We start from the raw sequence: 11,129 nt of genomic DNA, 5'->3' as shown, positions 1-11,129 counted from the left end.
ATCTGCTACAGTTATTGTAAAATTAAAGAATACCTCTAACTTACACTGAATAAGCATCAGAAGTAATACATCTTTCAAACCGCTCATTAACCATATGCTATGGTGGGTTTGGGGTTTTTTTTTTTTGCTTTCTGATGGTTTGCTACTGTATCTAACATATATTTGAAAAGATTATACTACACCGTCTGACCCTAAGTTTCCTGCCTTCTTGTTCCCCCACCACAAGTACTAAAGCAGTTTCAGGGTACTGCAAAAGAGTTTCCTTTAAATGAAGAGGGGGAATTGATGGGGTTTGATATACATGCATTGCCTAGCTGGACTTTCCCATCCTTTCTTGCTTTCACATGTGATACTTTCGAGGGATCCCTAAAGAACAGCAAACTGGACACGAGCATTCGTCATATTGGGGGACGTAATTATTTAAAGGAAACTTTACGGGTAGAAATGCCACAAAAACCTCCTATCTAACACCATCTTTGAAAATGTGTGAAAATACAAAGTTCTGATTAGCTAAAATGTTCAACGGCCAAGTATAAATACTGCCACGCAGAGAGCTGAAGATCAAACCTGCAAAGGGCAATAGACAGCCAAGCTAGATCATTGCTGTGGGTCCAACTTCTATCTCTGTAGTGAAGCTAACTACCTGCCTTATAAACAATGACTTGGCAGATTTGCTTGTTTGTCTTTCTGGCTATTAGTTGTTCTGATGGACAAATCTTCACGGAATCAGTTTTTGAACAGATAAAAGAAGATATCATCAGGCTGGAGCAAGACTATGTAAGTGCACTTTCAGATATATTTCTTGTTATTTTTCTTTTCAATTATCTTGTACAACAAGTCGCTGATATTAATGGGCTCTTGGGTTTGTGATGTGTTATAAGCATAGACATAATTCATTGTTCAATATTTTCCTTTCATTTAGTTTGTTTATATGGTGGATTATTTAAAAATAATTCTCCCATTAGCCATTCATATACCTCATAAAGAGGTACATTAAGTTAAATTTCAAAAGGAAACACAATTTGTAATATTTCCATACTTCTGAAGACTGAATAAAAGCTAGTGCAAATTGCTGGATGACTTCCCACACAGGAAGTGTTGAGGAACAGGGTTGACTGTCTAGAAAGCTGAGGGAAGGGGAATCAGCCAAACTAATCACTTCATTCTGAAATTTCTGAACATATTGTTTGGTTGAAACAGTCCTCACAGAATTGGCAATTTCTCCTCCCCAATCTATGACTACCTCAAGATCCCCACAACAGTTTTGCTTAATTCTTCATATCCATGTTCTCCTTGAATGTATATAATCCAACACAATAAGCTATTATAGTAAATGATTTGATTTGGTGAATAGTAATTCCAAAAGTCTATCTAGTATAAACAACTTTCATAATCTGGTGTCAGTTATGGGTTGTGATTAGTTACAATTTCCATTTATGTTCCGTCTGCTTTAGAGTCTTGGACCTTATTGAGAAGTGGGCTTTGGATGATTTGTTTATTAAGGGGTTTGCATCCCACTTTTTTGTGCTTGGGCCATCTGTTCCTGATGTTAGCAAAGAAGTGTTGCCCCCTTAACATTCAGTCATTTCTGTGTTCAGCTGGCTATATATTTAGCATCATCTGACTCAAAACTTGTACATGGAAACTTGTGGAGGATGTAATGAGAGACAACCAAAGCAAGCTGATTTCTAAATAGGAAAAGAAATGCTAACACTTTTAATGTTGACATGACTACATATCCAATTGGTGGAAATCTTTTTTCAGTAAGACATATGACTAGCCAAATAGGTAGTTATATAGTGATCACTAATATCCCATCTTACTTCCTTACTTACATTCCCAGTAATTTCCCACTCTGACACAGACCACACACAGACCAGCTTAGCTTTAACAAGGTAACTACATCATGGGCCCACCAACCATATCCTCACAGTGTTATTGGTGGGGTTTCAAGGAAAACTTGTGTGGGCAATTTTCACAAGCAATGGTTAAGGCTGTAGATAAATTTGGCTAATTTATTTATTTATTTATTTACATTAAACTTTTATCCCACCCTCTCCGCAAGCGGACTCAGGGCGGCTCACAACATTCGTTTACATGATTTAAAACAATAAGTCAATAAAATCTATAAAACATTAATACAATTAAAATTTAAAACTATAAATTTGGCGAAGGCAATTGATTATGACTATATAATGCAGTCAGTTTCTTACAGAATAAGGTTTCTTACAGAATAAGGTTGCTTGAAAATGTAGAAGCAATACAACCCAAATTTTAGTTTAGTACTGATTTTTATTCACTTAGCTGTATGCTATTACGCACTCCAGCAGTTCACTAGAAACTTTACAAAATGCCAAATTTTGTATGTACATTTAAATAATGAGTCCACCATATGAGGAACCACATGCAGAACTAGGTAAATTAATGTCTAAGCCTGAGTTATTCTACTGGTCATTACATTTTGATCAAAAGCATTCAATCTGGATACTGTGTGCAACCTGGATTCTAGTGGAGTTTAATGAGTTTCCTTCCATTAGGGCATTTTCACAAGTAATTTATAAATGTTATTTTAATTTTCCACATGGATACAATGAATAACGGAGTAATACTGACCAGAAGGTACATTTAAATTGTGTCTTTCACTTTCTAATTTTCATTAAGCACATTTTGAATAAAAGCAGTCAAGACTAAACAATGTGTAATGTTACAATTGAAATGTCCTATAATGGAATAAGCATGGCAATGTGAATCTCTTTGCAGAAAATAGTTAATGGGCCTAGGAAGATGGAGTGACACAAGTATTAAGAATGCAAGATGAAGATATTGATACATGTTTAATTTGCCAACATTCAATGTACTGTTCATTCCACCAGAGTTAAGATCAAGAGTATAAATGAAAGACCATAGGGCTGTGTATGCATCCTTTCTTATAGCATCACCTTCTCTTAAAAAAAAAAGAGGTATTAGGCCATCCCTGTTGAGCAACAGTGTGGCATGAGAGAGGATTTCCTCCAAGTTTATCTTAAAACTGGATTTGACTCAGCTTTCTCAAGGGAACAGGTGTGTGCAAATCAGACCTGACTGAGCAGAAAATGCTTTCTCAGGACTAAAACAAAAAAAAAACTTAATTTAAAAAATGGAATAGAACTAGAGCTGTCATTGGTGAGACTGATGATTATGTAATTGGTTGAGACTGTATTTTGTATTACAGAATGCAAGTGAATCTAATGTCGCTGAGGGTAAACCTATTTTCACAAATAAACTGCATGACCTTCTGTGGTCAGAGGTAAGTTTATGAATACCTCGAGTGGGTTTTTTTGTTTTTGTTTAGATGTACTCTGCTGAGATTGCAGTGGAATGTTTGACCACAGAAGATTAATTTCAGAACTATGGACTGCCAATGTATTCCTTACTTTTATGGGCTTTTAGTGACATGATTCTGACATGATATCAGAAGAAACTGATAAGAAACCACTTCAGTTTCAAAATACAGATGGGAGCCAGCCATTATTTTATCTTTTTGCCAAATGACTACCACCATTCTATCATCAGTGAGGGCTATGTGGTGCTTTGAGCATATTCCAACAAGAGCAAGGGATCTAAGGGCTTTTAACTTGAATTGTCTGCATTTCTAGAGAAAGATTATTAATGTTTTTTCTTTTCTGGTTTTCTGACAGGGCAAAGAAAAAAAGATCTTACTTGCACAAATAATTTCCATGTACTGGAAGATGCTGAAAAATTCGACCAGTATTGGAACTCGTAAACACATCAGGAACCTAGTAAATGCCCTGGAATTCTACAAAACAAAATACAATGAGAGTCTGAGGAAAGCAACTGATATAATTGAGTTGTCAGAGCTTTCGGTAATATTCTTGTTGTTGTTTTGATTGACACTATTCTTATGGAGGGATTTTACAATGGTTGCAGAATGAGGGGGAATTCACCCAAATTAAACTCCTTAAATTCCATTATATAGTTGAAATAAATGGGATTTAAAAGTATTTAATTATGGCTGGACAAATTCAAGTCTTTTAAAACAGTGGCATTCCAATCTAATGCCTTGCGTGTATTTGGAGACCATCCCATAGATTTAATGGCTCTTTCTTTTAGATAAAATAAGCCTATTTAAGATAGTATGCTAAATGCTTAGTGGAGGCAACATGCACAAAACCTTTTCCTGGAATATTGCTATTAGAACCAGAAAGAGACAGAACTTTTTAAACAATGAACCAATTTATGAACAGTATTGAACAGAAAAATTGAATTTGTTTGTTAACATAAAGTGTTCTTTGAACTAGGCAGAAGCTTAAACATGTTTTCCACCATTGGTCTTAGAAATATAGAAATATAGAACACATAAAGCTGCCTTATATTAAATCAGACCCTTGGTCCATCAAAGTCCATATTGTCTACTCACACTGGCAGCGAGTCTCCAGGGTCTCAGGTTGAGGTCTCGCACATCACCTCCACCTGATCCTTTTAACAGGAGATGATGGGGATTGGACCTGGGACCTTCTGCATGCCAAGTAGATGCTCTGCCAATGAACTACAGCCCCTCCCCAAATATAGAAATATAGAGCTGGAAGGGACCTCAAGGGTCATTTAATCTAACACCCTGTGCAATGCAGAAATTCATAACTAACCCCACTTCTCCAGTGACCCCTACTCTATGCCCAGAGGAAGGCAAAACACCTCCAGGATATCTGGCTAATCTGGAGGAAAATTCCTTCCTGCCTCCAAAACAGCAATCAGCTTTACCCTGGACATGTAAGACAAGGCCATGAGAGCTGAGCATTAACTCATCCCTTTCTTCCCTCCCTCTCATGATCTGCCTAAGGCCCTTAACAACCAGAGACCCATGTATCTCTGGGACCATGTCTCTCCCCAAGAGAGTCTTAAATTCTGGTAATCAACATCTGTTGGTTGTGCCTGGTTTAAGAGACATCTGGCTGTCCTTGACCAGGGTCAAGGTCTTCTGACTGACAAATTCAATCTGGGTCCTCTGGAAATTCACAGGGCCTTTCAGACCAACAAAGTTAAAGGTGCTACTGGACTCCTGCTTTGTTCTATTGCTTCATGCCAACATGGCTGCCCACCTGGATCTATTCACAGGGCCTGTAAGGCAAAGATGTTCTGTTAGGGATTTGGCTGAGGATAGCTATGGTTTTCATCTGACACTCCCATTTCCACTTTTACTCCCCTTGTAAGATAGCCCACCACCAGGACATGAAGCTGTCTTGCTATTAGGAAATTGCAATTTTTTTACTGATAATTTAATTTGGTTTTTATCTTGTCTGGAATTATAACTTGTTGTGAACTACCCTGAATCCAGCCGTTGGGAAGGGCGATCAAAGAATTTAATTAAATAAATAAATAAATCACAGAATCAGCATTGCTGTCAGATGGTCATCTAGTCTCTGCTGAAAACCTTGAAAGAATTTCTTTCTTGCTTGTGAGTTGCATTCTATCAATATTTGCCATCAATAATTGATGGCAGAAATCACAGTTGTTTCTTACTTTATTTACTTTGCACAACCCACTTTTACTAGATGCTTGAAAAAAAAATAACATTGAGAATAGGAAAACATAAGTGTGATACTAGGTCAGTCAGGTAAAATGTGGGCTTATAGCCCAAAGTTAAAATCTGAATACTTTACAGCACTAGTGCTATAGATGTATATTTCTTTACAAAGATTTCAGTTCAAGATGTCCCTTTTTCTAAATCAGGTAATCTGCTACACGAGAAAAATTTAACCTAACCCACTGAAAGGAGATTTTCTTTCTTTTATAGGATTTCTGGAATTCCATTACTATTTTCAAATGTTCTTTTAAACATTTTTAAAACGATAGTATGGGCCAATTTGATAGCTTAATTTTTTAAATTAACTTTCATATTGAATAATTTTTTATTTTGTTTTTTGAAACAGATGACTGATTTAAAACTTCAGCGCAAGGCAGTAGTTGAACTGTACCCAGTTTTACAGGAAGTGAACAAAGAAGAGGTCCAGAGAAAGAGGAGAAGCAAGAAACCCAATTCTCAACGCCTGCAGCGACTCCGACCATTTCACAGAGGCTAGCTATTTTTTCTACTGATAGCTGCTTTTAATATATCTTATTTATTGATATTTATCAATTGATTTAAAATAACTATTTATAAGAGCTGATCTGGTAGAAACACCAAATAATTTTAAATATTTATCATTCATAATGTTATCTAAAATTAATATTATTAATTACTATTTAACTTGTAATGTTTGTCAGATGGATTATCTGGGACTTGTTCAGGTTTTACTTGATATTTTTATGGACTGCATATAAAATGTTTAATTAAATGAATTGCTCTACTATTTCTGCTGTTCTACTACTTTTTGGGGAGTTGGTATTAGAAGGATCCAAAATCTTATGAAGCTATTGCTAAATGTTTGTTTTTCTGTGGATTTTGTCACTCTCAGGTATGTAAATTATGCTAGAATCATTTATGCAAGATTTGTTCCAGTTAAGGCACTCTTCTCCATCCAGAGTTCCATGGGTAGTGGAACTCTTTCTTGTACATGCATCTTCTTTCATTTCAGTGGAAGTGGCATCTTTTTTGTATGTGCAAGATGTCCTATCCTTAAATGTGAGGGAAACCCATGCAAGTGAATGTTTGCACTTGAAGAAGTCCTTGCACTTATATGGAATCGTGAGGCTGGGATTAATGCATTTAACAGTGCGTATCTTCACACATAAAATTAAACACAAAACTTTCTGATCAAGAAAAACTATGAGCAGAGGGCAACCATTTTCACTGACAGGGACTGGGATGGCAGGAATAGCCAATGTTAGGGTAATTAGATATTTGGATTAATTTGTGTGCTATTAATATAGGGTTTTGTTGTTCATGAGGAGACATATGTAGGGATTTGGACACTGGAATCTATTATCTGAATGAGAAAGGTTAAACCAGGTGTGCCCAACTCAAATGGGTTGTCGGCAAACAACCCACCTCACAGATAACTGGTGGGGATACCATAATTTCCCACCACAAGCCACCATACTTATGTGGACAGCCAGTAGCAGGGAGACATTGGTTATCTTTTTTTAAAAAAATGCCCTGTCTTCTAACCCAGCCCTGAAGCCCTTCTATATCTTGCCTTCTGAAATCTATTTACCAAAACCACCACTGCCTTAATTGTCAGCTCTATCTGGGCGTGAGCACACTCTATGACTGCCATTTAAACTTTGTCTGCACATGGTGCACCCTCCATAATTTTCTCTTATAGTACAAGACCATAGTTAATTGGAATCATGGCCTACTCAGAATGAAATTAAATTTGCAGATGATTCTAAATTGGGAGGGGTAGCAAATACGGTAGAAGGGAAAGTAAGGATACAGGATGATCTTGACAGGCTAGAGAACTGTGCTAAAACAAATAAAATGAATGTTAATGTGTGTAAATATAAAGCTCTGCATTTAGGTAGGAAAAATCAAATGCATAATTATAGGATGGGGGAGACTTGTCTTGGCAATAGTATATGCAAAAAGGATCTAGGGGTCCTAGTGGTCCATACACTGAATATGAGTCAGCAGTGTGATGCAGTAGCTAAAAAGGCAAATGCAATTTTGGGCTGTATCAAAAGAAGTATAGTGTCCAGATCTTGCAAAGTGATGGTATCACTTTACTCTGCTCTCGTAAAACCTCATCTAGAGTACTGTGTTCAGTTTTGGGCACCATGATTTAAGAAGGATATAGACAAGCTGAAACGGGTCCAGAGGAGGGTAACAAAGATGATGAGGGGTCTGGAGACGAAGCCCTATGAGGAGAGGTTGAAGGAGCTGGGTATGTTTAGCCTGGAGAGGAGACAACTGAGTGGTGATATGATAACCATCTTCGAGTACTTGAAGGGTTGTCATATAAAGGATAGTGTAGAGTTATTTTCTGTGACCCCAGAAGGTTGGACCAGAACTAACAGGTTGAAATTAAATCAAAAGAGTTTTTAATTAAACATTAGGAAGAACCTCTTGACAGGTAGAATGGTTCCTCAGTGGAACAGACTTCCTCAGGAGGTGGTGGATTCTTCTTCTCTGGAGGCTAGATAGATCTGATAGCAGTGTTAATTCTGTAAACTTAGGCAGATCATGGGAAGGATGACAGAAAGAGTTGCATCAGTGCTTAGTTCTCATGGCCCCTTCTTACACGCCTAGAGAAATGCTGATTGACACTTTGAGGTCAGTCAGAAATTTTTCTCCAGGCCAGTTTAGCAAGGGACCCTGGAGGTTTTTGGGTTTTTGCCATCTTCTGGGCATGGAGCAGGGGTCACTGGGTGTGTGGGTAGGAAGGAGGTACTTGTGAATTGCCTGCATTGTGCAGGAGGTTGGACTAGATAACCCTGGAGGTCCCTTCCAACTCTGTTTCTATTATTCTAAGTAAGAGAACAGTTATACAAACTCACCTCTTTCTTCCTGGACATTTGTTTAAGTCACATGGAAAGGAGGGAGGGTGTCTGGGCTTGCTCCTGAATGATGTTCATGATAGAGATACAAAATAAATTTAGAGAACAAAAATCAAATTGCACCACCAGCACTTCAGTCCTAGCATAGAGTAGGATCCAGTGTACCATTAATGGAAGGAATACATATTTATACTGCATTCTGCTGCCCTCAGCAATCCTTTTTGAGTCTCAGGAAGAAGCTCTTTCTATCTGATTCTCTCACACGATTTAACACCTACATGAAGCCACTGGCAGAGGTCATGATGAGGTACAGGCTGCAATGTCACCAACATGTAGATGATACCAGCTCAACCTTTCTTTTTTACCTAATTCTGAGGATGTTGTTGATGCTCAAAACTGGTGCTTGGAGAAAGTAATGAGCTGGATAAGGGAAACAAGCTGAAACTTAATCCTGACAGGGCAGAGGTTGTCTGGGGCTGATTCTGCACTAACCTTGCTCTGCGCCAGGCTTCCGTTTCTCTCCAGAGCAAGTTAGTGATTTCGCTCCATCTGCTCCACACCGCCATTTTGCAGTGGGGCAACCCATGATTTGCTGCGCTGCAGCATAAACCTGTTTTTTCAGGTTTACGTTATGGCACAGCAAATTGCAGGTTGCTCCAGTGCAAAGTGGTGGCACAGAGCAGTTGGTGCAAAATCGCTAGCTTGTTCTGGAAAGAAACAGGAGCCTGGCGCGGAGCAAGGTTAGTGCAGAATCAGCCTGGGTTAGCAGAAAGGCAGATTAGGAACTTGAGATCTCTCCTGTCTTAGCTGGAATTACACTCGCCCTTGAGAGTGCTGCTCAACACAGTGGTCACCTTAGAAAAATCAGGTGGCTGTGATGGCTTGGAGTGCTTTGGCTCAGCATCATGGTGAACCAGCTGCACCCATTTCTGGCTCTAGTTTCATTTAGACTGGACCAGTGTTTCCTCTAAGCTGAGTTAGCTTGAGCTAGCTCACAGATTTTTAGCCTCCAGCTCACACATTTTTCTCTTAGCTCAGGAAGGATGACCCCAGAACACACTAATTTATGCAGTAGCTCACAATTTTCATGCCAGTAGCTCATGAAGTAGAATTTTTGCTCATAAGACTCTGCAGCTTAGAGGGAACATTGAACTGGACTATTGCAACGCACTCTACTTGGGGCTACTTTGAAATGTATTTGGAAGCTACAGCTAGTGCAGAATGCTGTGGCTAGACTGCTGGTTGGGGCCAGCTATTGAGAGCATGTGACCCCAATATTACAGCAATTACAGGCAATCTGCTCCTGAACCCTATTCAAGGTGTTGGTTTTGCCTTTAAAGCCCTACATGGCTGGGGTATCTGAAGGACCATCTTCACCCATATTCCTGTCTCAAAACCAAGTTCACAGGGCAGGGTCAGTTCTACCCAATTTTTGAACGGGGGCAAAACTAAAAAATGGTGCCCCACTCAAAAATGGTGTGCGTGGGGGTGCCTGCCACCCCAGGCAAAGCACCCCACCCCCCACAAAGCAGCTCCAGTGTTCCACCCCCCCCCCGGGTGCCTGTCCCTTTTTTCTTTCCCAGGTCTGTGCATAGAGCCAAAGGAAAAAAGGGGGGGCGCAAACGCTTCCGGGATGTTGTCAAGGGGGGGACACCACATAGACACCCTGGCTTTCTCCTCCCTGGGTCTGTGCACACACCCCTTTCTCCTCCTTACGTCTATGTGCACATACCCAGGGCGGAGAAAGCCAGGGCATTCCCGTGGTGTTTGTGCTGTCCTTGGAGTTGAGGAAAACAGACCGGGAGAAGAGAAAAGCATGGGTGGGGTGGCCAATTTGGCACCCCCCCCATGGCGCCCAGGGCAGGCAGCTCCTCTTGTTCCCCTCTAAATTCAGCCCTGTCATAGGGAGAAACCCTCTTGACTGTCCCATGGTAGGTACACAACAGAGGGACTTCTTAGTGGCAGCCCCACTATTATGGAACAATCTCCCCAGGAAGGTATGCCTGGCCTTTTCACTCTTACCTTTAGGATGCAGTTGAGACAGTTTTATTTATGACAGCACTTGATTGGCTGATTAGTTCTTCTGTCTACCAGCAATTTTATTTTTTATTAATTATTTTATTTTATCCATTTTTAATTAGTGGTTTTAATGTATTTTATTGTGTTTTATATTGTAAATTGTGTTGAGTTCCTGCAAGGTAGAAAGGTAGCTAATGTTTTAAATAAATAAAATAAATAAACACATTCTCAAGGCTATGGAATCACAATCCTGTGGACTGTGGTTGGAAGCGGGAGATGCAATACCATGATCTCATACTGAAGCTACTCACAGTCTGACTGATACAGCAGAATACAGTTGTGCTTTTATGTTCAGAAGAATCTACAAGTTTCAATAAAGCCACAAATTCCTCTCTACACACCAAGACTTTTGTTTGTGTGGGAAGGTCCATTTCGTCAAATAGCACGTTATTTATCCCTTATCCCCATAATGCACATTTAGCAGTAAGACAGGGAAAGAGATCTCTACTGGGCCCCTCTATATATGTGCACTGCACTACCACCTGACTGGATCATACACATAATAATCTGCAATACTGCAGAAGTAAGTGAATATCCAAACATTACTGGTGCCAGGGCTTTTCTTTTAGAAAAAGCCCAGAAGGAACTCATTTGAATATTAGGCCACACACCCCTGG

General features: G+C 39.3%; 1 protein-coding gene across 1 annotated transcript; it reads left to right on the top strand.

Annotated features, from left to right (window-relative positions):
• The first annotated feature begins 583 nt into the window (after window positions 1–583).
• LOC132576155 (interferon gamma-like) lies at window positions 584–6,347 on the top strand. Its single transcript, XM_060245039.1, has 4 exons — window positions 584–777; window positions 3,212–3,286; window positions 3,678–3,863; window positions 5,928–6,347. Exons 1-4 carry the CDS (start codon window positions 658–660, stop codon window positions 6,075–6,077), a joined length of 531 nt encoding a protein of 176 aa, XP_060101022.1. The 5' UTR covers window positions 584–657; the 3' UTR covers window positions 6,078–6,347.
• The last annotated feature ends 4,782 nt before the right edge of the window (window positions 6,348–11,129 follow it).

This window comes from Heteronotia binoei, chromosome 8 (genome assembly GCF_032191835.1).
Source record: "Heteronotia binoei isolate CCM8104 ecotype False Entrance Well chromosome 8, APGP_CSIRO_Hbin_v1, whole genome shotgun sequence".
Lineage (NCBI taxonomy): Eukaryota > Metazoa > Chordata > Lepidosauria > Squamata > Gekkonidae > Heteronotia > Heteronotia binoei.
This window is presented reverse-complemented; position numbering and strand designations above follow the sequence as displayed.

Bases quoted from the DNA above. Each gene is read 5' to 3' on its own strand.
- LOC132576155 (XM_060245039.1), top strand. From the start codon at position 658: ATGACTTGGCAGATTTGCTTGTTTGTCTTTCTGGCTATTAGTTGTTCT. The intron at 3,287-3,677 runs GTAAGTTTATGA...GTTTTCTGACAG, and splicing joins ATGACCTTCTGTGGTCAGAG to GGCAAAGAAAAAAAGATCTT. The intron at 3,864-5,927 runs GTAATATTCTTG...TTTTTGAAACAG, and splicing joins TTGAGTTGTCAGAGCTTTCG to ATGACTGATTTAAAACTTCA.